The sequence below is a fragment of the Pochonia chlamydosporia genome, chromosome 3 (genome assembly GCF_001653235.2).
Source record: "Pochonia chlamydosporia 170 chromosome 3, whole genome shotgun sequence".
In the NCBI taxonomy this organism is placed as follows: Eukaryota; Fungi; Ascomycota; class Sordariomycetes; order Hypocreales; family Clavicipitaceae; genus Pochonia; species Pochonia chlamydosporia.
In genome coordinates this window covers 3,366,232-3,392,821 of record NC_035792.1, presented here as the reverse complement: position 1 = coordinate 3,392,821, position 26,590 = coordinate 3,366,232, and the positions used below count along the sequence as shown (strand labels likewise).

Genomic DNA, 26,590 nt, shown 5'->3' with positions numbered 1-26,590 from the left:
TTGGTGCGAGTTGCCTGAGAATTGTTAGCTTGCTGTGGGGAAAACATCATGTACATAGCCAAGTATGCAACATCGATATTGGTGATTCTTACCGTGGTGCCTCCAGTGAAAACAGCGTCGCCTTCTTTACAACTCCCAGTAACAGAAGGGACGGCGCTCTTTCCAGACGAAACAGCAACAATGTTATTTTTGCCACAGTTGGCAGCTTGAGCGATATGTACCTCTTGGTTGTCCCAGTCAAAAACAAAGTACCCTGCTCGGAGAACACTATCTCCCAGGATCTGTTGGTCCGTGGTGAGGACCATTCCGACATAACATGTGCTGGAGGACCCGCCCAAGTCCAATATGAAGTCCTTGAACGGTACTCGAATGGTCTTATTTCCGAAGCCAAAATCGACGCTACCTGCAGATGACTTCATTGAGCAAGGCACCTGGTAATAGCCTTCACCATCATCCTGAGCGCCCAGAGCCTCAAGGATAGGCTGGGCGACGGCGGAATGCATGCGCGTAATCGTTGTGCCTGAGTCGAGCATGACATTGGCATCGGCCCCGGCGACTTTGAAGCTGGATGGCGATGACAGAGTAACACCGATGGTCGTCAATTCTACCCCCAGACGCCACTCCCCTCCTACACCCTTGACAATCGGCCGCTTCTCCAGTGTACCGATGAATTTACTTTGATCCAATCCGCCATAAATAACAGCCCCGTACTGGTTATCAGCATGGCGCAAGTCTAGGGCAAAGACTCGGCTAGCAATGACGCCTTGCTCAGCCATGGAACTCAGAACAAGGGTATATGGCTCGTTGGTATTGAAGCCTCCCTTCAAGTCGGGGGCAAGGCCGATGATGCCTTGGGACTGGCCCTTGCTTTGAGATACGACACCAAATGTTTGGTTCGAAATTTTGGCACCCCCCAGGGCGATTGCATCGGCGTAGTAGTATATCGTAGCTGACGTCTGGGTCTTTGGGTCGGAAGGATCACCATAATTGAGTTGTTCTTTGCCAAAGGGACCTATGGCGTTTTGAGACTTTCGTGGATCGTATTTGCCAAATTTCACGCATTGTTCCGCTTGGTCTCGGCTCTTCGCCGTTCTGCAGTCAGGATTGACCCATAACTCGCTTGAACCTGTATCGACAAGAACCGTAACCCGTTGAGGGGGGTTTCCAATATCAACTGTCACAGAGACGTACCGGTTAGCAAGTTTGCTTCTACGCAAAGTCACGGAGTAATAGGATTAGTACTCCGCAGATTGTCCAAGAGACTCACCATCTGTCGCATAAAAAAACTCCATGTTGTATAACCTGTCTTCAAAGGCACTTGCGGCACGCTTCATGCCTGGCGGTCGCTGCACCGTTCCAACAGGCATGGCCAAAAAGCCATCTCCTCTCACACCCTTCGAGAAGCCATGTAACAGAGTTTCCTCGGCCGCGACAAACGAGTCCGTTCCCAGCAACGCAAGCGCTGCTGCGCCTAACGATATGGACCGCATCACCTAGGTGCTCAGTGGACAGCCTGATGTGGTAACCTTGGGAATGAGACTTGCGTCAGGGTCTCGGAGGATTCCAGAAAGGAGAAGCGAAGTAAGCGGACAGGCGGCAGGTGCGACTGAGACGGGAGTCGCTGCTCTAAAGGAAAAGAGACACGAGGACTTGACAAGGCAAGAGGGAATAAATGAAATAAGTCGCAGACTTTCAATATTCTGAGCAGGAGGCAATTGCTTCACAGATTGTCGAAAACTGTCACTGGCAGCTTGCGTAATTGCGCTCCTGTCAAACAACAAAGTAGTAAGCCACACGCAGCCGTAATAACTCCACAAACGGGAATATTCATCCAGAGAACAACATCTTGCAGCCTGCCGCATTCCGGGATGGCTGACCCTTTTGTTACCATCAGGGGCCACGGAGCTTCATCTCCAACACGACGCCAGAGCCAGGGCTGGGTCTCGGAATAGCCAGCCATCACACCTGGCGCATGGGCTATGCTGATCTCGAGAAGCCAGCCCAACCAGAGCGAGCAATCCGAGGTTTGGGGCGCCTGACCTCCATGGCTGCACATAATGTACATAGCCTGTATTGGCCTATCAACGACTGCGAAACAGGGAGGCAAAGCTAAAAAGCTCATGGCTTTGGAGTAGTGCGACCAGTTGACCCGCTCAATGCGATCTCACCCTCACTACCTGTTCGGCGTGGACGGCCCAGAACGGGCAAACCAGACACCTTATTGCCAAGTCCCTAGTTCGGAAAATGCCAAGGTGCATCAACAAGTTTGTTTGGGTTGCAATGAGGGCCGGGGGTGGCAGGCAATCGAGCAACAGACCCTATGTCTTCGGCGATATGGGGGTGAAGAATGGTCCAGGCTAGAAGTGATGAGCGTCTTGACTTCCAACAAAGGCAGCCGCACAGGCGGGCATGAAGATTTCGGGAAGGACCTTGAGAAGCAAAGGCCACCAAGGAGCCAGGTCATTCAGTCATTCAGTACACCAGGTCACGGACCCGCCGTCTGGTCCAACTTCGCCTCCACAGGACAACACAAGACGACGAATACCAAGTGTCAGCTCGCCTCTGCCAAGGCTAGAAAAGCCAAAGGCGTGCGCAGCCAAGAGGCCGAATGATAGCAGCAGCATGCACCAAGTAAGGTTCTACAAAAGCAACAAAGAACTGGCGAGAGCATAACGCGTGGAAATGACAAGGACTCGTAACGGAGACATTGTGGTGGGAGTGAGACGTTGCAGTACCATGTGGCATGGGCCAGTCTGTGGACACAAAGATGCGATGACAGTCAAGTTGCAGCGCCGAAGTTGCGTGGCGATTGACTGTTGGTCTAGCGAGGCATAAAGCCAAGCCTGCCCAGTTGGCCGTTGTGCTCCGTACCGAGTGCGGAGTTGCCCTTGTCTGCCTCTGAATCAAATACTATTGAGTTATTAGCCTCTGCTCCACGATACTAGCTGAGGAGTCGCGCCAGATTTCGTCGGTTAGTTGATGAGTGTCTTAGACCTGGCAATGATTGCTGTGGATACATTGTATCTTCAGCAATTCTACCCCCAGTTGATGTTGAGGACATCTGGAGGCTCCAGGCCAGAGATTGGCCCTATTGCCGATGAAAGACGAGCGAGGCACGACCAGTGCATGTAGCCATTCGCCCTCCAACGGTGATGAGTGCAGCGGGCAGTGCTCAATTTAAGCCGTGAGGAACCATAGATTTTGAATCACTTTACCGCCGCGCCACGAAGGCAGAGAAGGGTTCTCTGGGATGCGACCAGACGTGCAGAGTAATTGGTCTGGTGCCATAAATACTCCGTACAATGGGATCCATGTCTAATAATAGCTCGCCAAAGCGCCAATTTTTTTTGCGTTCCGGCCTGGGCTGCAACGTCAAACATCTGGTGAACCAAACTTTTCAACTTGGAGAATGTCTTGGGCACTTCAGAGCTCAGGGTTATCTCGTTGGAAGGCTGCTTCCTGCAAATTCGATACAAGGCGTTGCCATCTTGATTGGTACGGTATGGAGTATGTATCTCCAGCCTGACAACATGGATCGAGGCCACTCGGCGTTAAAGTCGACCAAGTGGAGGCAAAAAGGCTTGATCTACTTCAGCCTCCGCCCACAAGGCTAAATACCAATAATCAAGTGCTACCTCCTGACGGAGTTGTTTCTTTTGTCAGTCTGTGCACTAATCTAGCCCGTCAAATATACCTACCAGGCGCGAGGTACAGTACTACAAGTTACTACAGTATACAGAACCTGTTCATCGTTCATGGAGCACTTGTACCTCAACCAGGCTGTTGTATCTTTCCAACATTTGTGCCACAGTCTCTCATCCCTACATCGGGCATGATTTTCAGAACTGGAAAGCATCATTCGAAAGCATCAGAGTGCAACTAACAGGGTTGAGCAAACCAACCGCCGAAGTTAAATGAGGGTATCGGCACCACAACTACTGCGACCCCCGATGTCCCCTTTGCCAACCAGATTTCATTTCGAGACTGTTTCGACAGCCTCACGAAAGGCCCTGTTGACATGCAAATGGTTTGTTTACTGAAGCGCAACTCGGATGGTTTGCAGCCAGGGCAACACCTTGACATTCTCTTGAAACGCACAACTATGTATTCGTGATATGTGGTACGTTTTAGCCAGTTCAACGGTTCGGCATCTCGGTGCAAGTCCGAAACTTTCTAACTTCGTGTCAGATGAGGAATTGCTTCATACAGTTCATGGCATATGTTTACAAGAGTTGGCTTGAGCAGATCAGGGATCACCAGCCAACTGGATGCTAATGCACGCTTGATTCATCCCGGCTAAATCAAGTCGATATTTGCATTCGACAGTCCGGGCAGAATGCATTTGCCCGACTGCGAGTTCCCACTAGAACATCACAATGTGCAATTATGTATTACCAGATACACGGTACACTTTTTATGCCCTACTCCCTGTTGACTCTGGGCAAGGCATAGTGTAGTGCCTACAGTACGACCCCAGAATGTTACAATCAAAAATTCCTTGGGTCGGGGTTTAGATCCGCAGTTCGAATGATTCTGTCGACAGATCGGATCGCCTTCTGCTTTTGCGATTGGCTCCAGTATTAGAGCCGGGAAAGGAGCGTTGATGTTGATGTGTGGCATTTTGTTGAGCGCAACCACACAAGATAGCCTCATGCAGCTTCCTCACCGGTGTCTCAGTCTCCGACACATGATGCGCATCGATTCCCATGCGATTCCCAAGAATCCGCCTTTCACGGTCCCCTGCTGTCTTGCACCCAAGGCTGCGGTCACGGCGGCACTGCAGTTGAGAGTTATGAGCTTGTCTTGTCAGCGACACGATCGGCTTCAATACCCCAACATTGGTCGCCGTGTGCCAGGGCTAATCTTGACCGGTCGCTGGTTATGCGCCACCCTTTGTTGCATCTTTGAAACCAACAGGTTGACACCCATGGGGTCAATTCAACATCAAGCAATGAAAACCTAGTATTGAATATCGATTGTTCCGTGTCTGGCTTCCTGCAGTAGGTATGCAAGTTTTCCAGCGCGTCTCTGTTGCCACACCGGTCTACAGGCACCGCAAGCCAAGCTGCGGTGACTCGCCGTGTTCGGATATCACGACGCTGAAGTTTTGCTTTTGCCATACCACCCTCAATGTAGTATTTACCCTCATCGTTCCCCCAGGAAGGTATTTTGAGAGTGAACCATGTTTCTTAGTTGTACGACGGCTGCCTCGTTTCTAGTCGAAGTCGGAGTGCGGAACATTTTGGTAGTCTTCCATCGGCATTTGGCATGGCTTTTTGCGAGACAAAAAAGCAATTATAACATCGTGTCGCACGAATCCTTCTTCTACATTGTGACAGAATAAGGATAGGTGATGACAGCCATCTCCAAGCAAGAGAGCATTCCACACGCAGTGTAACACGACGAGCAACCATCTCACGATCGATGACGAACACCACCTGCAGCGAGGGCGCAGGAGACTATATTCCTAAAGAGAGTCTTGACGCAGGAAACACTTTTGCCTCCAATTCGCTCTAATACTGCTGGCCCCTTTAGTCGCGACAGATGGGCCAGTCTCATATGCCACCATCTTTCTCCTTTGAACTACTTCCCGGATCTTGCTCGGTACGAGGAGCATAAATCCCACAAAATGGTGTTTTGCAAAGAAGACAACAGGGAACTTTTGCAAAATCTAAAGTAAGCACGCAATTTCACAACTTCCCGGGCGTGCAACTGATATTGCTTCTCTAGAGACCTCGTCCAAAGAGATCGAGAAGCTGGAGAATATGTCCCACCTCAATTTGACAGCATATTGCAAAGCTTGGATGAGATGTCGGCCGAAAACGATGGATATACCCAACCCGCCTCATCAACGAGGTCAAAGACATACAGCCCCGGACGTGAAGAGTTCGAGATCCTCGAAGCATATAATACCCTCATCAAGGCAGGCGGCCGGCCGGTCTGCCCACTTGGAGAAACAAATTCCATATCGCAATACCCTGGCCGATACCGTTCGATCCTAGGGCCTTGGATAAGGAACCCATTGACGAGCTCCACGATAGATTGGAAAGACGTCTTCCAACAGCAGCTATATAATTGGCAGCGTTTCAAAGCTTGGCAACAATCCAACCGTGACATAGAGGACACGCGCAATCTACCCTTGGAGGAATCAAGCGATGAAGGCAATTATTCACCTTCTAGGAGTGGATACATTTCGAAGTCAACGAAGTTTGAAGCGCATGTGGCCAAAGCTAAACGGCGATTGAGCCACTGCGGTTTTACTAAATCGTTCACTTTTGACATGGATATGGGCAGACAGGATGAATGGACGACATGGATTGAGTACATGAGCTTCGAGTGTTATTGCTGCGACGTCCATTTTCAGCATATTGGGCCTACAACGATAGCAGACCTCCGGCCGATGAGGATTTTAGATAATACCGAAGATCCGCCTGAAACGGAACATGGAAGGTTTTCTGAGGCCAACGAAGCCAACAGCAGATATGCTTCCCTGCCAAGCAATATCAACCTCAATGCCTCTTTAGGAAACGGCCGCTACAATGCGCATACGACCGGAAAAGTTCTCAATTACACAGATAACGCTGGGGGCTCTCATACAAGAACCAGAATACGCGAAACATCTGGGTCAACCTTTACCAGCCTCGATTGCGGAACCTCAAAGCCGGTCAAATCAGCAAAGGCAGCCGGGGAAACCCAGCACGCGGAACACCACAATCTGATACTAAGATGGGCTTTGTTGCAGGAACCAGAGATTGCTGCAAAGATTGTAAACAGTCCGCGGGACCTCAGCGCAAAGGGCATCCCGTGGACATCAATTCATGGTCCTCGACTGAAGCGAAATCGAGACGGTTCCCTTTGTAACGTACCTCGTGCTGCTTGTCATGACGGCACGCTCAGCGAGAAGGGTGTTGACGACGAAAATATCGAGCATAAGCGATCTCGGAATAGAGGATAAAGAAGTGGGTGTCTTTTGATGTTTTTTCCAATCTGTTGTTTGGGTGAAAGTGTCTATGATGTACGGATGGAGTTTGAGCGACAAGATTGTTCGTTATTTCTGTTTCCCTGAAGGTAAGGCTATGGAAATGAGGAAACCGGACACTTGATATTGAAAAATTTCCGACTAGTTCTTTAGATGTTTTGTTCCTTGGATGGCTGGCCGTCACCGGACGAGACGCAGGACCAAGCGCAAGAAACTTGGGGCGATTTGGGTCGTGGTCATGGTGCGAATTGAGCGTGTAGAATAATTATGGACATTTAGCGCGTTATCAATTAACAAGGAAGAGCTCAAGTGTGTAAAGCGACTGGCAGCAAATGCAAACAAATCTTACCAAGAACACATACATTCCTGTGAAGTCAATTAGTTTAGCATGGATGCCTTCCGCCATCCTCAGGTATCGCCCGGTCCCACCAATTCGTCGCATTTCGCATTCGAGGTCCTCGACCAACGAAACAATGACACATAAACTCATAAAACTTTATCCTCAACTCATCCATCAACTTCTTTTCATCCGTGCCAATGGCTCAAAACCGCCTCGCGTCCTTCTGCCGCCCAGCAGAATGGGCCAGACACGCCCGCACAATCCTCGCCTGGCCATCCGCCAAAGCAGCGCCATACCAAGACGACCGCATGTCCTTGTCCCGCGCCACAAATGACATATGTTCCATCGCAGAAGCTGTTTCTCGTTTTGAGCCCGTGACGCTGCTTGTCGACCGGGAGCGCCAAGGAGAAGCCGAGAGACGGTTTGCGGCAAAAGAAGCCAAGCACGCTCATGAGATACGTGTTCATCCCGTCGCCGGAGAGCAATTAGACCTGTGGATGAGAGATATCGCGCCTACGTTTACATTGCAACACAATCCCAAGGGAAAGAAGTTGCACGGTGTGGTGTACAACTTCAATGGGTGGGGGGACAAGTTCAACTCTGAGACGTGTAGTGCTCTCGCCGGGAGATATCTCCAAGATGTTGGCATTCCACCGGTCTCATCGTCCATTACCACCGAAGGAGGAGCTCTTGAAATAGATGGCGAGGGCACACTCATGGCCAGCGAAAGCTCTCTCATGAACGACAACAGAAACCCCGGCCAGACCAAGTCCCAAATCGAGGCTGAGCTCTCTCGCACCCTAGGAGTCACCAAATTCATCTGGATACCAGGACTAAAGAACGGCGATTCTACGGATTTCCATATCGATGCCTACGCGCGCTTTGTTCGTCCAGGCGTGGTTCTCGTATCAACGCCCAGTCAGACAGAGGACCCCGGCCCATGGAAGAATGCGTACGCTGAAGCTCGACAGATTTTGGCATCCGCTTCAGATGCACGGGGGAGGAGGTTGGAAATCGTGGAGGTTCAGGAGCCGAGGATAGAAAAGCTTGTCCCGGAGGAGTATCTGGGCGTTATTAAGGGTCAGTACGGGTATAGACCTGTGCATAGTTATGTGAATTTTCTGATTGTGAATGGCGGTGTTATATTGCCGCAGTTTGGGGATGAGGAGACGGATAGAAGGGCGGTGGAGGTTGTGAGGAGGGTGTTTGGGAGGGAGAGGGAGGTTGTGCCGGTTTGGATTGGGGAGTTGCCGCTGTTGGGGGGTGGGATTCATTGTTCTTCGCAGGAGATGCCTTTATGGGAAGGGTTTTAGGCATTTATATGTCTTGACTTGTTTGTAAGAGTATATATCATTGTCTGGGTAGCTGGATGATGTTGAGCATGGCACCCATGTTAGTATCACGATGTGAAGCATTCCAATATTTAACGGCAAAACTCGTGCTTACATTACAAAATCATAACGCATTCGTATCGCTAGGCAACCTCCCGCGTCCCATCTTCATCATCCCACAAAACACCATCCGCCGCCCAACCCAGCACGCAATCCTGCGTCGTGACAATCGGATCCAGACTCCATTTCCATTCCCTCTTACTCTTCCGATATTTCTTCGGAACAGGAACATCCTTAAGAAGCACCCTGGCATTACCGTCCGGATCTAGCGCTCGCCAATTCTCTTTAAAGTGCGCATAATCAGGCTGACTCGGCGGAACATTCACCATTATGATCGTAATGTTCTTCGATCTTGCTGTCTGAACGCCGTTTGGTCTAGATACTTCCGCATTCACGGCATCAAGCCACATTTCCTTCAAGTTCAGCATATCCAAGTCTCCCGGATCAGCGCGAACAAACACCACCGTTTCCAGGGACGGCAGGCGCGCCATATGCGTCCATATACCGCTGTCGGCGTCAATCATGGGGTTGTATAGTTGTAAACGCCGTAGCTTTGGCCAGTAATCAGCCCAGACTGGGTCTTGTCCGTGGAACACATCTAGATAGAGCTCATCTTGGATGCTGCAGAATTCTTCTAGATTGGTAAGTCCTTCGAAGCCCTGGCGGATTATGGGGCGGACGAAGCGGTGGTCATCTTCGGGGTACAAACTCCGCAGGGGAATGTTTATGACGAGTGAGCGAAGGGATGGTGCTGCTGTGAGTAGAATGTCACGCAGGGCGAGTGCAGTTGGCATGTCGTTTAAGGGGGAGATGATTTCGGCGTCACTTTGTGAGTCACTTTCGTCGTCCAGGTTATCTCGCTGGACTTGATTGGCGGCGATTTGTGCCGCTGGCCGTTTATGAGTACCCTCATCTTCGTCTGGGTATGGGAAAAGTGACAGAACTAGGTTTGTCACGGTATCGAAATCGGACCATAAACTCTTGAAAGCGTTGGATATGCCGGGCTTCAGAGTTGAATCTATCAGGTTGGCGGACAGGACCTGTGCCTGTTCGTTTGTCCCAATGTACATGGCATGTTGGTGTAGTATCTTGACTGCTGTCGAGTTGACTGCGTGGCAAACTAGTCTAGCTGAGAGAAGCGTCTTGGTGATTTCGTGCGAGGGCGGGAGTACCGTGTTGTTTCGCTCTGGGCGAAGACATTCGATGATGTGGAGGGCGATTTCTAGAGGCAGAAAGGGGGGCGTTTGACGATCTAAGCCGCGTATGGGATAATCCATCATGGGATTGGAGGACTGTGGGAGTATGCGATGCGCTTTGGATGGCTCTGGAAGCCGATGTCGTTACCGGGAATGACTCGATGAGTCGTGATCAAGCTGGTGATCAAGATGGCGGTCCTATGGCAGGAAAGACGCATGGCCTTTAAAGCCAAGACAGCGCACTGGACGCATCCCCGTTGTTAGTCTTTTGCTCACACGATAGTCGGGTAGAGTTAAGCACCTTGAATATCCGTCGCTGCCAAGAGCACGGGTATGTGTATGGTCCAACATCGCCATCGTCAAGCGGATACAGTCAAAGATCGGTGTAGAGTCATAGTCAGCAAGGAGAGCTTACAATGGCAGATACTACAGCCAAAGTGTTTTACAATTCTCAAATTACACCGTTCCTTAACCAATGCGGAAAAGAACATGTCCCGGCCTAGATATTCATCGCATAGTCGTTAGTCAATTTTTGTTCGTAGCAACCATTACGCCGAGCTGACACATTTTGCGGCATCGGCCACAATTGACATCAATCGCGCCTTTCAAGAAAACACCGCCTCTTATCCACAATGAGCCAAATATTCTTCCCCTTGATACCCTAAACATCATTGATGTAAACCACCTCACTATGTCCTCAAAACCACACGTCGTCATCATCGGGTAAGTATCTCCTCAAACCACCAAACCATCGCTGACATCCCCAGCGCGGGGGTAATCGGCCTCACTTCCGCCCTCGAACTCTCCCAATCCCACAATGTCACCGTTCTCGCTACACATCTCCCCGGCGACTGGGCCATCGAGTACTCTTCCCCCAGAGCGGGAGCCCATTTCCGTCCTACACCTGTAAATAACGAGAAAGATGCCCTTGAAAATACATACATGCACCAGACGTTCGACAAGTTGAAGCATGTGTCTGAATCGGATACATCGTCTGGTGTGGAATTTATTCCCGCAGTGGAGTACTTTGAGTCGGATCTCTCTGCAAAGGACATGGAGATGTTCTCGTCCTGGCCTGGTTTCCGGATCTTGAAACCGAGTGAATTGCCGAAAAGCTCTATCAAGGCTGGGTTAACCTACGATGCTTGGGTTCTAAACTCACCCGTTTATTTGAAGTGGTTGCAGAGGAAGGCCGAGGACAATGGAGTAGTCTTTGTTCGAGAGACATTGACTGCCATTCCTGAAGCAGTGTTTGTTGCTACCCGATATCGTGAGGACTTGGCGCCACCTGAAATTGTGGTGAATGCAAGTGGTATTGGCTTCGGCGACGCAGCTTGTTTCCCGTCTAGAGGGCAGTTTATCCTCATTGAAAACACATACCAGCGTACTGTTTCCCATCATTGTGCGGACGGACACGCGACAGTGGTTATTCCTCGTCCTCTAGGAGGGGGGACAGTCATCGGAGGGACAAAGGAGCCTAATAATTGGTGAGTGTTGAGATATTCACTGCTGTAAGCGTAATTTTCTAATAGGAATAGGTCACCGCATAACTCGACAGCAGCAACGGAAGAAATATTACGGCGTGTAGCGGCTATTTGTCCTGACATCCTGCAGCAAGCTCCTGGAAATAATGCCAAGCCAGAAATACATGTCAAAGAAGCGTATGTTGGGCGGAGACCGATGAGGAAGGGAGGCATGCGCCTTGAATCAGAGATTATTGAGATTGTTGAAACTGCTCAAGATGGTCTTCATAATGGGAAGAGAAATTTGCATGTTGTGCATTGTTATGGCGCTGGGCCAAGCGGGTATAAGATTAGCTGGGGGGTTGCCACGAAGATTTCTGCCTTGGTTAGGGGAGTGTAGATTGTCGAAAACGTATGTGGAAAGAAATTGATTTGACGATTTTTCCCGTTGCTTATATTGGGTGATTATCTTGTTTTCGGTCTGCACGAGTTGTAGCTGCCACCATTATATTTCATCCATTAAATTCATGGCTACCTGCCCAACAATTATACAAAAACGCCCTAAAAGCAACAAGATAATGTCAAGGGAAACACTGATTGATACCCAACTAACCATTGAATGGTCATAACCATCAGCCGACCTGCAGCGAATATTCTCATTTCTCCTCGAGTCCATCTTGTTCGCTCACTGTTCACTCTGGTTGCCAACAACCTCAAACTCAAAAGTGACGTCCTCCCACCCGGGCCGACGCTGGATAACAAGACTCATTCCCTCTCCCTGCTTCTCGGGTTTTGATGCGCCACCCATGATGGTTGTGTTTGCCATTTTAGCCAGCTGAACTGGGGCGCCATGTCCATCCGCCGACATATCAAAAGCCAAGACGAGAGCGGCAGCGGTTCCCAGAATTTCAGCAAAGGCAAAATTGCGACCAGGGCAGAGGTGCTTTCCACCACCAAAGGGGATATACGCAGATCTCTTATTCTTTTCAGCCTGGGCGGAGAGTTTGGCCTGACGGTTGACGAAACGATCCGCTTCATACTCCGAGGCATTCGGTCCCCAAACGTCTTCTGTGCGGTGGGTGTATCCAGCGGGAATTTGGACGTCTGATCCCTTCTTTAAAACATAGGTTTCTCCTCTTCCGTTTGAAATGATGGTCTCTTCCATTACTCGTCGAACGCACAACGCATGATTAGACAGACGGATAGACTCGCGGTAGCAGCTGACGAGCAGCGGGCACATTTCATCAAACTTGGTAATGTTAATGGTGGCGATGCTGCTTCCTTCCTTACGCTGCACAAGAGGATCGAGCTCTCTGCGAAGACGCTCGACAATATCGAAGCGAGTAAAGACATTGGCAACCATCCAAAACGTAGTGGGAATGGTATTTCCAGTTGCCAGTTGAAGCAAACTAGCTTCGAACCTGCCAATTTCGCTATCGGGAAGACCGTACTTTCGAAGGACCACAGCCCTCTCGCGAGTTACAGCAGCCGTAGTCTCATCCTGGTCGCCCCGAGTGGCATAGTAGTTGCCCAACTCCTTCTGCAGTTTCTCACGAGACTGGAAAGCCGCCGCATTGGTGACAGAGTGGTATGGGGTGATGAGCATGTTAGGGATGGCGTTCTCCCAGGTCCTGAAACCAATTCAACTCAGTGTTCACAGTTTTCTTTACAAATCATAGATGATACGTACCACAAATCGTCAACAAGCGTTGGATCCTTGAGCAGAGGGTTCTTCCGGCCCATAAGAGCCGTTGTGGTGGCGGAAGTCATCAACTCTCGCAACCACAAGTAGAAATTATCGACGGGAATCTTCTTCGTTCCCTTCATAGCATCCAGTCTGGATGAGACGTAGTTGAGGGCATTTGCATTCATGCGATGTAGTGGCTCGCCACGAACTGTTACATGCAAAGCGTCAAAAAAGTCGATAACAAGCTGTGGAATCTCTCGGAAGGCTTTGTAGGACTCTTCTTTCATTCCCAGCATGGTTTGTAAGAAATCAACAGCAAATGGCTCGAAACTAAGAGTCTTCTGCCGAAGAGCAGACTGAACAAGAGCAGGGTCCCAAATGGCATAGGTCTTGCCACCCAGCATGGGCAAGGTAGCAATCGCAGCACCAGTCTTCTTGCTATTTCGTTTCATCAGTTCCCATTGCTGTGGCCCCAGTGCTTTTGCTTCATTTAGTTCTACTTACTGCAAATCCGTGTAGTACTCTGCTTGGTTTTTAATAAGGCCGACAAGGTGGCCAATGTAAGGAATTCGAGGCAGCATCAATGGAGGCTCCTTGGCGTCCAGCTCTGGAATTGACTGTCTGTACAGATAGACGAGGAATGTGACAAGAAGAGCTGAAACTGTATATCGAATAGGAGATTGTTGAAACTCGGTCACGGCAGTGGCGACAATACCACTGTCACGAACCGTGGCATTAGCGGCACCAATAATGGAAGAATCCGCCATGGCCAACGGTGTGCCGAAAGTTTGCTGAACGGCTGCCATGGCTGCTACTCGTAAATCGGCCAGACTTTCTAAGTCATACAAATCAAAGAAGGAAAAGAATAGATCAGGATGTCGTTTGATAGGAAATTAGGTCAGATTAGTTTTAGATGTGGTCTCTGACTGGCCGGATGTATTACCCGTTGACCAAGAGTTAAGTGCTGAGGAGCTCAGATTCTCTTATAAGTAACATGAATCATACCTGGCTAGCTTACTGTCTTCTCCAAAACATGCGTTTGCATTCCTGTATGGGTCGTACGGTTTACAACCATTAATGTCGGTGCCGTGCCGTGCCGTGCATGGTAGTGGTGGCTCCGAACGGACACGGAATGAGGTCTGAAGGATGAGCATGATTGCAGTCGGCCGGCCAGCGACAGCTATCGGACTAGCTTTGACCAGTTGAATGGCCAATAAGAAATGAAACGGATAAGAAATAATCGTGGCAAATCAATGCTTGAAAATTCGGCGTCAACCCAAGCTGCATCTGCTGGTGTCATTCCAGTTGCTTCCGGCCGGGCGCCAGGGCCGCTGGGTCGACAATTGCCGTCGACTGCATCATTGTGTAGTCACGGTCGGTAGGCCAAAGCAGTGAGATGGCAATCTACATGAACATATACGAATCATATCTTTTGGGGGTTGTCGGGACACATTGATGAATAAAGATACTCTACTTGACAAGTATGTCATTTGTGAAACGCTGACCTTGTCCAGCACAATGGCTCCTTCCCTACGCCTAACAGAAGTCGTGCCTTCCGCTTCAAGAAGGAATCTAGGCATCACTAAACTTGGTACTTGATATTTGACCCCATAAAGTATTCATTCGTATTACTAAGCCAGTCAATCTCTAGCTGTGCTCACGTTTGCCACAATACGGGCGCAGAGTTATCTGTCTTCGTGTTGGTCCAGTTGCATGTCCTTACATCCCAAGGTGCCGATTTGACCTCCGACACGACACGGACGTTGCGTTATGACCCGACCAATGAACACTTGCTGACGAGCATGTATCACCGAAACTTGGCCAAAAGTTCAATAATTCGATAATACATACGTTCGGTTCTATCAAAACATTACATCGGCATGTTCCCATTCGTCAATGACGGGTCGTGATAACCCCCTTGAACCAATCCTTCATCCTGGACGTCGCATCCCCTGGCTTTCCAAATATGTTCTCAATGAGAATAAAGTCGTGAGCCTCCTTCTCCGCCTCATCCAATCTAATTTTACATGTCGCATTTCTGCGCCGCAAAAGGCTAATCAACTTGACGCCCTGATCGTACAGAATCTCGTTCTTCCCCACGGTGAGATAGACGTGGGAAGTAATGTCCCCAATACCGTCGAGCCAGTCTTCGTCAGTATCCAGAGGGGTCATGTATGGGTTCGCTGCGGAGTAGTCTCCGGCAAGGATATCTGCCTTATGTGCTTTGATCAACTCTTCGCCATAGAGGGCGGCGCCCAGAGTATCCATGGCCCCAAAGGATATCATGTCATGGCCACTGTTGCGATTGAACGAGTCGGTGTAAACATTGTTGCTCAACCAAGGCGAAACTAGGAAGACTCCTCCAAGAGGCTTGGATAACTTCAGAGGGGAAATTCCTTCATAAGGATGGAGAATGTGGCTCAAGATTTGCAAGCTCAGGTTCCCCCCTGCAGAATCACCGCCCACGTAGATATCAGACGGGTTGACTCCGGAATCCAAAATCGACCTAAGGGCTTCTGCGCCCTGCACGAGAGGAACAGGGAATCTACCATCGTTTAAAAGGGTATACTGGAGACAACCGACTGCGACCTCAACTCCAGCTTCCCTGCCTGCCATAACGTAGGCATTCCAGCACCACTCATAGTGGCCTCGAAGAGCTGGCGCAATATACCCACCGCCATGCAAGAACAGCACGATCTTGCTGGCCTTACGTCGGTTTCCTACCCACAGAAGCGAGCCGCCAGTGTGACCAAGCGGCTGGATTTCATGGACAAGCCGTTGCCGGAGTGCAGGCTCTCTGGTGCGCCCCAGCTTGCCATTTACCCACATGTTATAGGCATCTATGGTGGGATGCGAGTAAATCTGGATTTCGCGATCATTGAAGGTCGTAAAGACGACATCAACAATGGCGCAAAACACATAGTACTTGATGTTGAACTTTCGTCTGGCCGAAAAATATACTATTCGCAGTATGTACAACGCCATGCGCAGAGGGACTGTGACGACGACACGTTAAATAAGCTTGACGATGCATACGGGAGAAGTTGGACGTACTGATGGTGGTTGCCTTGGCTAACAGCTTTACATATTCCCATATTGAAAGCTTTGGTCTTCCATTTTGGTGTGGGTAGCTTTCCAAAGCTTCGACCCTCAGCGCACTCTGGACAGCCTACATCATGCTTCGCATTAGCATGCCGAATATTTTGCATAAGCCCAAGCAGAGACATTCAGCCAGCCCTCCGAGATTTCAGCAACTGCATCATCTCAGGAATCAACAGATACATACCATTTTAAAAGGTGTGAAAATGAGATTGCTCACTACAGACTATCAATTGGGTCGGCAGTAGGAATAACAGTTTGCAGGAGCAACTACTTCATGTCGCGGTATCTCGCGACATATTTGTCTTAAAGTAAGATGGGACGGACTAGACCCGCGACAAAGCGTGGGTGAGCTTTTCACGTGTGATTGCATGTTTAATCTGCTACATCTGCATAAGGACGCAAAGATTAGGTTAGTACTAACCGAATGGTAGGAACAGCGCAAGCGAAGAGTTCCAAAACAGGACACTGGGTCAACTTACGAAAGCCGGCCGAGACACCAAGCTCGAAGAAGATGTTCAATGTTGGTGATTTCCCCAGCGACCCGCCGCTCCTCCACTCTCCAGCTACATCACCAGGGGTCAACTGGTTGGAGATGGGCCAGACATGTTGCGGGGGAATGCCTCGGTAAACTCCAGCCCCAACCCTTCAATGCTCCCACTGGTGGTCCGCGATGTCTTGAAATCAAAGGATGTGTTCCTGCTGATGAAGAAGCTTGGCTATCCCACCGACGTTTTCAATAGTGGCTTGTGGCTGCCAATGTCAATATGCTTTGACGACTCAATGGGCTGCTTAGCTGTCTTTATCCAGTACCCCACGCCATGGCTAATACCTGACGGCAAGCGACTCGCATAACAACATGAAGCTTTCATGATGGTGTGGGGCAAAACTCCCCAGCATCGGCGGACGGATCAAGGGACCAAAACAGGTGGAACGGAGTTGAAGGCTGGCCCGCAAATGCGACGTATTGGTCCGCCATGCCGTCTGGTGTGTCTGATCGGACTACCAGCCAGCGGCTTGAATCCGATCTGGTCTCTCTCGGTTAGGGACAATTCCGGGATAACCAAGTGATATTTGTGACCAGGAATCTCTCAGTCAGCCTCGTCCAAATTATCAATCTCAGTCATTGCAGTTTAACAGGCTTAGAAGGCTACAGTCAATAGTCAGTACATGAGGACGTGAAATACTTTCAACCATGTTTTCTCGTGAAGGCTTCACTCTCGACGTCGTGGCCGGCGCTGTGAGAAATTGGGTTCTCACACCAACGACGACGTTGCCTCTTGCCTTGGGTCTGACGTGGGAACCATTATTCTCACGATTGATACAACGTGTTTCGACTGATCGGGCGAAAGCCATACGCTCCCGAGTCTACTGGCTTGCCGCTGCGAGTTTCATTCTCGCTCTAAACGACCAACTGAACAGGCAATCTGCCAACAACTGGGTATCGGACTCCCGATGGAATTGGGACGATGAAATTGTCGTTGTCACAGGCGGTAGCAGCGGCATTGGTGCCAGCGTCTGCCAGCGACTCATTGCCAAGAACCCTCGCACGCGTATCATTATCATTGATTATGTCCCGTTGTCATGGACGCCGCCTCGTGGTGCAAGGGTGTACTACTACGAATGCGATTTGAGCGATGCTTACGCCATCAAACTTGTATGCGATCGCATCAAGGTCGAAGTTGGCCATCCGACTGTCCTCTTCAACAATGCAGGATTAGCGAGAGGCTCAACGGTCATGGAGGGGACGTCAAACGATGTGCAGCTCACCCTCAAGACCAATCTCATTGCGCCGTTTCTGTTGGTCAAGGAATTTCTGCCAGAGATGGTGAGACGGGATCATGGACACATCTTGAATACAGGATCAATGAGCTCCGTCATTTCGGCGCCGACTATTGTGGACTATTCAGCTTCAAAGGCTGGTTTGACGGCCTTGCATGAGGTATGCTATCAATTGATATACCCTATGAACCATGTCTCCTATTTTCATCACCTTCATTTCGCTGTATATGTCTTCCAGAAACTTACCAACATGACTCCACAGGGCCTTCAATTAGAACTCAAGAGTCTGCATAGGGCCCCCAGAGTGCGTCTCACTTTGGGTATTTTTGGCTTCATCCGCACGCCTCTCTTCACTGGAAAGACTAATGAATCCAACTTTGTGACCCCATTGCTGAATGTCGAAACTGTGAGTGAGAAGCTCGTAGAGGCAGTATACAGTGGTTACGGCGGTACGATCTATCTGCCTGGTGTCATGCGTTACATTACCGCTTTGGTACGTTTTATACTCTCAGTCAATTACACGAGTTTATACAGTTACTAATGTATTTCGATTACAGAAAGGTGGTCCGGAATGGTTCTTCCGACGTATTCGAGAGCGCTCATTACGAGTTGACTACGACTTTCACCGACAACAGCATCGCTACGACAAGGAGACTGGGAAGCGCATTGGAGCTGCTCTTGAGCCGCTCGAGTAAAGTATTTCGGCAGGGAAATGAGGGTGAGTGTAAAGTAGTATACTCAAGTAAATAAAGTAATATTTGGACGTTGGGGATTCGCAAGGACTTTGCGACAGAATGCACGGATTCTCATTTCATGGTTAGGATGAATTACTTGCCAAATTAATCGTAAGATTGCAGTTAGCCTTTAGGACTCTGAGAATTAGATCATTGTTGTAAGACGTGTGAGATACACCCAATGTCTACCTTTGTGGTGCGTAATATGACCATAGCTGAGCTGCATTATTTGGGCAGCAGCTTATTAATCGTGAACATACCTCCTACTTCAGCAAACAAATGTGAATCTCAAAACATCTCTCCGGTTAAATGATACACACAAACAAGTCCCTCTCAACCTGGAGTGGAGAGGGGTCAACTCGGTGAAATTGTCAACTGTGGCTCCAGTCGTCACTCCTCAGAGTCGTTCCCAACCCGTCTGTGGACCTCGGTATGTCTCCCAGACCCCAGCATGTCAGTTCCTCATGCAAAGCCCCCCCCCCCCCCCCCCCCTTCAGCTCTAATCTTGCCGTGTCGGCCGCATTATCGAAACGAGAACGTGCCAAAATGGTCGAAAAGACCGTTGCCGATCCCCGCAAATGGTCAAATGGTCCATTCAATGTCTACAATACTACCGCTGGCCCATCGAAAAGAAACAGTCTACATACGCAAACACGCTGCAGTCGATACCACGATCCGCAGTAGAGATGCATTATGGAGTCCCTCATCGGCCCATGCTTCCCATTACCGATTGATTATCTCGGCTAACCCCATCTTTGGCCCCTTCCCCTCCCCAGAAACGGGACGTTAGCTGGTCAATGCCATCCAACAAGCTTCTGACAGAACGGAAAGTCGCGCTGGTCCCCATATTCCGTGACCCTGTGGCCATTGGAAGTATTGCCACATTCGTTAGCACTAGACGCCACTTTGACAGACTTGGCTGGACGCTGGTGGATGGCACACTCGACTGGACTGGGGGAGCTGGGGCTAGGGGCAGTCGGACTTTCCAGCGGGTGGTGATGGCGATGCTGAATTTCAGTTAGCTGGTGACCAGGGGGAAAACAAGTGGCCCTGGTGACTCCATAATGAAGGGGAGCTTGTGACTTTTTAAAGAGTGTATTCCCTTTGTCCATGTCGGCCGGCAAACTGAAGACTTGGACTTGACACGAGCTCGACTGCTTTACATTTTGACTGCGTTGGGGCGAGCGGTCAACTATCCTGGTGTGTTTGACACTGAGCCACTGGTATCGAATTGCTCTTCACTACGGAGTGCATTTTGCATCCATTTCTGTTTCAGTCACGGATCTTTGCTTCCCGCCTTGCGACTCGCATTTTGCGGTTTATCTTATAAACGCAAACACACTCTTCACAGACCATGGGCAAACCTATTCCCACGTACAGCCAGTTTGGCTGCATAGGCACCGGCTTCTCAGCCATTGGTCTCGGGGCGACGCTGAAAAGGTGGTATGGCATCACCGACATCCAATTCTTCGAGAGGCACTCTGACTTGGGTGGTACTTGGTGGGCAAACAAATATCCAGGTACGTGACTTGCATACCAGCACTTACAAAAACCAATAAAAAAAAATACCCTGCCTCTATAAATGGTGCTGACTTCTCCCAAGGATGTGCCTGCGACGTTCCTAGCATCCTATACAGCTTCTCATTTGCGCCAAACCCCAAATGGAGCCAAGTACTCGCTACTGCGGACGAACTCTGGGAATACCTAAAGTATGTTGCCAACCAGTACGACTTGGAAAGCAAAATGGCTTTTCGATCAGAGGTCTTCCGATGCGAGTGGATAGAGAAGACGAGCCGGTGGCGAATGCATATTCGCAACTTGGACACCGACGAAACCCTCATTCACGAGTGTCAGTTTCTCTTTGGTGCTACCGGTATTCTGGTGAAGCCTCGACCATGCGATATCCCCGGTGCCGAGACGTTCAAAGGCCCTCTTTTCCACTCTGCAGAATGGAGACAGGACGTCGACATCACGGGCAAGAATGTCGTCCTCGTAGGCAACGGATGTACAGCGTCACAGATTGTTCCAGCTATAGTCAACAAAACTAAGCATCTGAACCAGTTCGTCCGTTCAAAGCACTGGATCATCCCGCCCATCAACGTCTCATACACCAAGTTCTGGCAAGCCATGTTCGAACACGTCCCCGGAGTGCTCGCCTTCTTCCGCCTAAGCATCTTCCTCTACGCTGAGAACGACATGAGAGGATTCTTCATGACCAAGGCCGGTGAGACATACCGGAAATACTACGAGGGCGTGGCGAAAAGATACATCAAGAAGACCGCCCCCGCTAAATATCACGATATGCTCATCCCCGAGTTTTCAATTGGTTGCAAGCGCCGAATTTACGATCCCGGGTACTGCAAGGCTCTGCATGCCAAGAACTTGACAGTTTCGGATGAGCCCATTGTAGAGATTGTGCCAGAGGGTGTTCGGACCAAGGACGGCAATGTTACTGAGGCGGATATCATTGTCATGGCTAATGGGTTTGATACGAATGAGTACATGGCTGGTATAGATGTAGTTGGCAGGAGTGGCAAGACCATCAACGAGCATTGGGAATCTTGGGAAGGCCCCGAAGCGTATGCCTGCTCGGCCTTGAATGACTTTCCCAACTTTTTTATGCTGCTAGGTATGTTTGGCCACATTAGCCTACTAACGAAGCGTAAGTGCTAACGGACCTTTAGGTCCCAACACCACCACCGGTCATACATCCACCATTATGGCCGCCGAAAACAACATCAACTACGCTCTGCGTGTCATCAAGCCTGTTCTCGACGGGGAGGCCAAATTCGCAGAAGTCAGACGAGATGCGGAGGAGAGGTATTCTCGGAAGATGCAGGCGGCGCTGAAGAACACGGTTTGGTTCTCCGGATGCCACAGCTGGTATAATAAAGAGGATGCGGACGGCAACAAGTGGAATGCCATGACGTATCCCAACTTTCAGCCTGTGTTTTGGTGGGAGAGCTTGTTCCCCGTGTACAAGGACTGGATTTACCCGGTATGTTTTGTCCTTGACCTTTTATGCTCTGTCTGATGGTGTTTGCTGACGAACCGTAGCCGACTCCTGGTGCCGCTCGTTTGAGAATGCGTCGTAAGGTGTTGAGCTTTGTGCGGTGGGCGTTGGTGTTGGTGTCTGCGCTGGGAGCGACGCTCACGGTGAAGAAATATTGGCATATTTTGTCACAGCTTGGGCCGTTGACTAGGCTTGCTATCATGCAGTTGAGGTACAAGTATAAGATTTAGAGATGTTAGATAATGTATCCAGTGGCATGGTGCTTATGTTTCTTGCGAGTTATAGTTGGAGGTTGAAGATGGTCGTTGAGCACATGTCTAGAACATGAATATGCAGCCACATGTTGTGATACGTTTGTACTACTTGACACATCAACATGCAAGGTTCACGACTTATGTGTAACGAACAGGTTGGCATTACTTACTAGTTGCTTCATGTGCATGGGATCTGCAGAGTAGGGAGCATGTCAATGAGATAAAGTATATGAGTACAAGTTGGTGTGCTTAACGGAGAGCCGGAGCCTCGGAGTCTGCGGCATGACCGTGTTTAAATAGCCGGTTAAATTTACTAGACATCGGGATAGTTGAGTTGTCAACTCTTCGTATTCAATGTTGCAAGTTGACATGGAGGGCCGATCCCCGGTGAATGCCCCAAATTTGGCTGGTGGCCCACTAGAGTTGCGCTGTGGCATTCTGTGGCTTACCAGCATTTAGAACTGGTGGTTTCACCAGACTCAATACTTCACTAACGGTCTGGTGCCGTTCGACTCTCAACCACAACATCACCATTCACTTCCCTTCACCCACCACTTCTACCACCAACTTTACTTTCACATAGTTGGTACACAAAAATGTCTTCTCACCAATCCGTACGATAACACTCGTAAACCACTACCCTGCTCTGTAAATCATCTCAGTCGGCGTCATGGCACCTCCAGGCAAGGAGCGCCAGCGCCGCCGAAAGATCAGTCTGGCATGTGAGCCATGCCGCGAACGCAAGTCACGATGCGACGGCGGCAAACCGATATGCGCAACCTGTAAGAGACGAGCCTTGGGCCTGGAGAGATGTGTTTACAAGTTGGAGAATGCGAGGACGGCCAGTACAGATGAGTGTGTTCATGCCATCTGCCAAACTACTCTTCTTTCATATCAGCATTAACACAAGGTAGATATATCAAGGTGCTGCACAGCCGCATCCGAAAACTAGAACAAGTCTGTAAAGAAGCACAAGTCGACATCCCCTCTCTGGACTTTGACCTACCGCCGAGTGCGGAAGCAGACACAGAAAGCAGTGATATGAAGCAAACCCCAACATCATCATCAACACCCATATGCTCAGACTACAGCTTCTTGCGCCTCACTCCCACAAAGACTGCCTCCTCGCTAGACTCACCGCCACTACCTACCCAGCCGCCAAACACATCCGCAACCGCACATAACGGCATCGTGACCGCCGAACCAAACAGCAGTGTATCAGCCATGGGCACCGTCATCACCGACGACGACGTCTCCGTCTCGGAAGACTTCTACGGCAGTTCCTCCACCGCTTCGTTCCTCAAAGAAGCCTTCGACTCTATGAAGGATCACAAACACCACCACCAGTCGCTTCCCCGTCGAGAAGCAGGCCGCGATTGGCGCCGCGACTCCTCGTACTTTGTGCCGTCTCATCAGTTCTCCCTGCCGCCTCGCGACCTAGCCGACCATTTGGTCGCCACGTTCCGCGACAAAGTCTACTACATGTATCCGTTCTTCCACTTTCCTTCCTTCGAGGCCGCGTACCGGAGTTTGTGGAAACCTCATGCGGAACCGAAACGGGCGTCCTTGCCAACTGGTCTTGGATTGGGGTGTTATCCGGACGGTGACGCAAACACGATTTCGTTTCATGCGGCGCTGAATGCCATCTTCTCGCTGGCATGCCACTATTCGGATCTTCCGCCGGCGGAACGCCTCGCCGCGTCTACTACCTTCTTCCTGAGGACGAAGCCGTTTGTGAATATTGATCTTTTGGAGGCGAATAACTTGAGTGTCGTGCAGACGTTGCTGCTCGTGGCGTTGAATTTGCAGGGCACGCCGCATCCGAGCCGGTGCTGGAACGCGAGCGGTGTTGCGTGTAGAGTTGCGCAGGGGCTGGGTTTGCATGCGGAGCATCATCAGGATACGAGGGGTGCATTGGAGAAAGAGATTCGCAGGAGGACTTGGTATGGGTGTATTGTAATGGATATGTGAGTCTGTTTGCCCTGCAACTTGGGATGTTGAAACAAGCTAATGGCTGTGGTAGGTTAGTGAGCATGACATATGGCCGTCCGGCAATGACGACGCATATCTCCGTATTACCTCTGCCTTCTGGATTCGAGCAGCATCTTTCTGTGCCGGTAGAGCCGCACCAAGTTACGCCCAAGTTTCGATTCTACAGAGAGAGCATACGCCTGTGTGGGATACTGGAGGATATCCTCTCCAAGGTGTACCAGCCGTGGATGAATCGAACGGCGCCTGATTTGTCGCTCGTGACAAGCGGGAACACCTCTTCGTATTATAGTCTCGACGCTGTCGTCGGCCTGCATAAGAAGTTGTCTGATTTCGAAAACTCCGTCCATGAGAGTCTTTCGTGGAAGAAAGATGTGGATGTGCAGTCAGAGTATAGAGTGTTGTTTAGGGACCAGAGGCTGCTGCTTCATGCTCGGTGAGTTGGTCTCCTAGGATTCTGGGTGACGTGCTAATATCAATAGCTTTGTATACCTGCGCATTATGCTCCTTCGCCCTATTCTAACGCAGCTATCTACCCATGAGCAAACGAAATCCGAAGGTGCCAAGCTAGAACCCACGACGTTTACGGATCCCATCCTGGCGGGAACGTCACTCCAGTGCGGCAAGTTGTGCGTCGAAGCGGCGATGGACCTGCTGAAACTGCTGCACACTAATTTCAACCCACAAATTCCAGGGGCATGGTGGTGGGACGTCCTATGTAAGTACAACATTGAAAGGATGTAAGTTCGTGTAGCTAACAAACTAGATGCTTGTACGGCGGGCATCGTCCTCATCATAGCGAGAACATGCCCAACCCTCGTCCCGTCACTAAACCAAGCACAAATGTCAACCGCCTGGGACGAATGCCAACAGATTCTAAAGCACGTCGCTTCATTCAACGCCTCTGGACGACAATCTCTCAAAATGCTGCAAATCATCCACAGTAAAGTCTTGGTTAAATCAGGAAGTATGCTTTCCCCGTTTTTTTCACTCGTATTTCACGGCATGTTAACTCTTTGAAGGCAGCCCAACGAGCCCCAGTTTACAGCCGCAGAGTACTCCCGGGACAGAATGCGAGCCCTTGCAGTCGGTGGCATTTGACGCGGCCACGAGCTTTGATTTTTCGACGGGGCCGGAGTTTCAGGGGTTTGGGGATTTGGATATGATTGGGTCTTTTTTTAATTGGGATACCACGAGTTTTGATGCCCTTGGAGGAGTACCGATACAGAATTAGCTGAGTTGAGTTTGCAGAGCGTGAATTTCGGCAAAGGGTATGCCTTGTAGCATGTGATGACTTGCTTGCGGGTATGCAATGAGTATCTGAACTCACCTTACAGATGATGAGACGCCATGTATAATGATTGTATGGTATACGCGGTCTATTTGTCTATATAGTATACATCGACACCCAAGGTCGAATAGTACATTTTATCGCTTTAGTCTAAGCATGCTTCCCTGTCCCCGAAACCAGCAACACCACACTCCCCAACTGCCTCCGCACATCCTCATTGTTCACGTCATGCGTATCCTCAACCTCTCCCCACTGCGTTAGCTGCCAATCTACCTCCAGACTAACCGTCTTGGCAGCCTCCTCCACGCCAAACTGCACGTCACCCGTCAAATTGGGCTTCCTGACAGGTCCCTCGCTCCATTCGGTGATGAACCGCGCCGCCGCAATGAGAGACTTGCCCGCCAAAACGGCTCGCTCTAGGCCCGCAATTTCCCAGGGACTCAGCCCTGATACCCAGCCTTGAACGACCTCGCGCACGCCCTCCTCCTGTTTCCGTGGCATGATGGCGTCCCCATCAAGAACAGGCTCAATCTTGATGCCGGGCCAGACGTGGGTCGTCATGAATGACACAATGTCGTCAGTTGTGCGCTTTTGAACATCACGCAGCGACTCGCCTTCGTCGTTGCGCAGATCATACTCTCCGGCGGGTGGTGCCCAGCACAGCAGGGAGTCTGTGTCGAGATATCGCAGGACGCTGGTCGTGATTTCGTTTCGGATCTTTGCCGAGCTGGGGGTGCTTGACGCATCGTCCTTTTCAATGTCTACTGCTCTGCAGACCAGAGATGTCAGGGGGATGAGGTGCTGCTTGGTGGCTTGCTGTGCGGAGGTCAGGTTGTCCCATTCGAGGGCGATTGCGAAGGCGAGGTTCGGCTTGGAAAGAGGTAGTCGGATGATTTCTTTGGTTTGGGGGTGTCGCAGCGGACGGGTGTCGAGATTGATTTGCAGCGCGCCTGTTTTCATACCAGATTAGCATACTTGTGAAGCGGTGTGACGTCGATGAGGTAGGCTTACCATCAACTTCTTGAACGCTGACCTCTTTCCAGAATCTCTTCCGCAGGGTCGTCGACTTTCCATCCTTGGCGTTCCTGATTACTTTGGCTTGCTTCAATAACTCGGCTTGTTTGCGACGACGCTCAATTCGCTCGTTCATGTTGCGGACAGCTGGGGTTGGGGGTTCAGGTGGTGGTCCGGTGCCGAGAATCGGGGCGACGTTGGCGGCTTTGGAGGCAGTGGCGTGCATCATACGGGAGTTTATGGTGGTGCTGATGGCACGCGAGAGCGTCCGTAGCGGTAATTGGGTTGTCGGCCGCATTGTGGTGATGTGAGGGCTTTGTGTTGGTGTTGATGGATTGGAGGATTGGTGGTGGAAAAT

The 26,590-nt window shown here is 50.2% G+C and overlaps 8 protein-coding genes across 8 annotated transcripts; 4 read left to right on the top strand and 4 right to left on the bottom strand.

The window, feature by feature from the left end:
• Positions 1-5,629: 5,629 nt before the first annotated feature.
• VFPPC_04861 (peptidylarginine deiminase-like enzyme) lies at positions 5,630-6,955 on the top strand (the record flags this gene model as incomplete). Its single annotated transcript, XM_018284136.1, has 2 exons — positions 5,630-5,676; positions 5,731-6,955. 2 exons carry the CDS (start codon positions 5,630-5,632, stop codon positions 6,953-6,955), a joined length of 1,272 nt encoding a protein of 423 aa, XP_018145499.1.
• Positions 6,956-7,516: 561 nt separating this feature from the next.
• Positions 7,517-8,632, top strand: VFPPC_04860 (peptidylarginine deiminase-like enzyme; the record flags this gene model as incomplete). Its single annotated transcript, XM_018284135.1, has 1 exon — positions 7,517-8,632. The coding sequence occupies one exon, from the start codon at positions 7,517-7,519 to the stop codon at positions 8,630-8,632; it is 1,116 nt and encodes a 371-aa protein (XP_018145498.1).
• A 161-nt stretch (positions 8,633-8,793) lies between these two features.
• Positions 8,794-9,987, bottom strand: VFPPC_15857 (hypothetical protein; the record flags this gene model as incomplete). The annotated part of the gene is made up of 1 exon (XM_018293610.1): positions 8,794-9,987. One exon carries the CDS (start codon positions 9,985-9,987, stop codon positions 8,794-8,796), a length of 1,194 nt encoding a protein of 397 aa, XP_018145497.1.
• Positions 9,988-10,597: 610 nt separating this feature from the next.
• VFPPC_04858 (FAD dependent oxidoreductase superfamily) lies at positions 10,598-11,769 on the top strand (the record flags this gene model as incomplete). Its single annotated transcript, XM_018284134.1, has 3 exons — positions 10,598-10,629; positions 10,674-11,393; positions 11,445-11,769. 3 exons carry the CDS (start codon positions 10,598-10,600, stop codon positions 11,767-11,769), a joined length of 1,077 nt encoding a protein of 358 aa, XP_018145496.1.
• Positions 11,770-12,054: 285 nt separating this feature from the next.
• Positions 12,055-13,862, bottom strand: VFPPC_04857 (cytochrome P450; the record flags this gene model as incomplete). The annotated part of the gene is made up of 3 exons (XM_018284133.1): positions 12,055-13,000; positions 13,060-13,494; positions 13,561-13,862. The coding sequence occupies 3 exons, from the start codon at positions 13,860-13,862 to the stop codon at positions 12,055-12,057; spliced, it is 1,683 nt and encodes a 560-aa protein (XP_018145495.1).
• A 1,087-nt stretch (positions 13,863-14,949) lies between these two features.
• On the bottom strand, positions 14,950-16,345 carry VFPPC_04856 (alpha/beta hydrolase fold protein; the record flags this gene model as incomplete). Its single annotated transcript, XM_022428420.1, has 3 exons — positions 14,950-16,052; positions 16,111-16,225; positions 16,343-16,345. 3 exons carry the CDS (start codon positions 16,343-16,345, stop codon positions 14,950-14,952), a joined length of 1,221 nt encoding a protein of 406 aa, XP_022284493.1.
• A 1,005-nt stretch (positions 16,346-17,350) lies between these two features.
• On the top strand, positions 17,351-18,632 carry VFPPC_04855 (short chain dehydrogenase; the record flags this gene model as incomplete). Its single annotated transcript, XM_018284131.1, has 3 exons — positions 17,351-18,097; positions 18,200-18,430; positions 18,495-18,632. 3 exons carry the CDS (start codon positions 17,351-17,353, stop codon positions 18,630-18,632), a joined length of 1,116 nt encoding a protein of 371 aa, XP_018145493.1.
• A 6,736-nt stretch (positions 18,633-25,368) lies between these two features.
• VFPPC_04852 (ATP12 ATPase family protein) lies at positions 25,369-26,530 on the bottom strand (the record flags this gene model as incomplete). Its single annotated transcript, XM_018284129.1, has 2 exons — positions 25,369-26,168; positions 26,230-26,530. 2 exons carry the CDS (start codon positions 26,528-26,530, stop codon positions 25,369-25,371), a joined length of 1,101 nt encoding a protein of 366 aa, XP_018145491.1.
• Between the last annotated feature and the right edge of the window lie 60 nt (positions 26,531-26,590).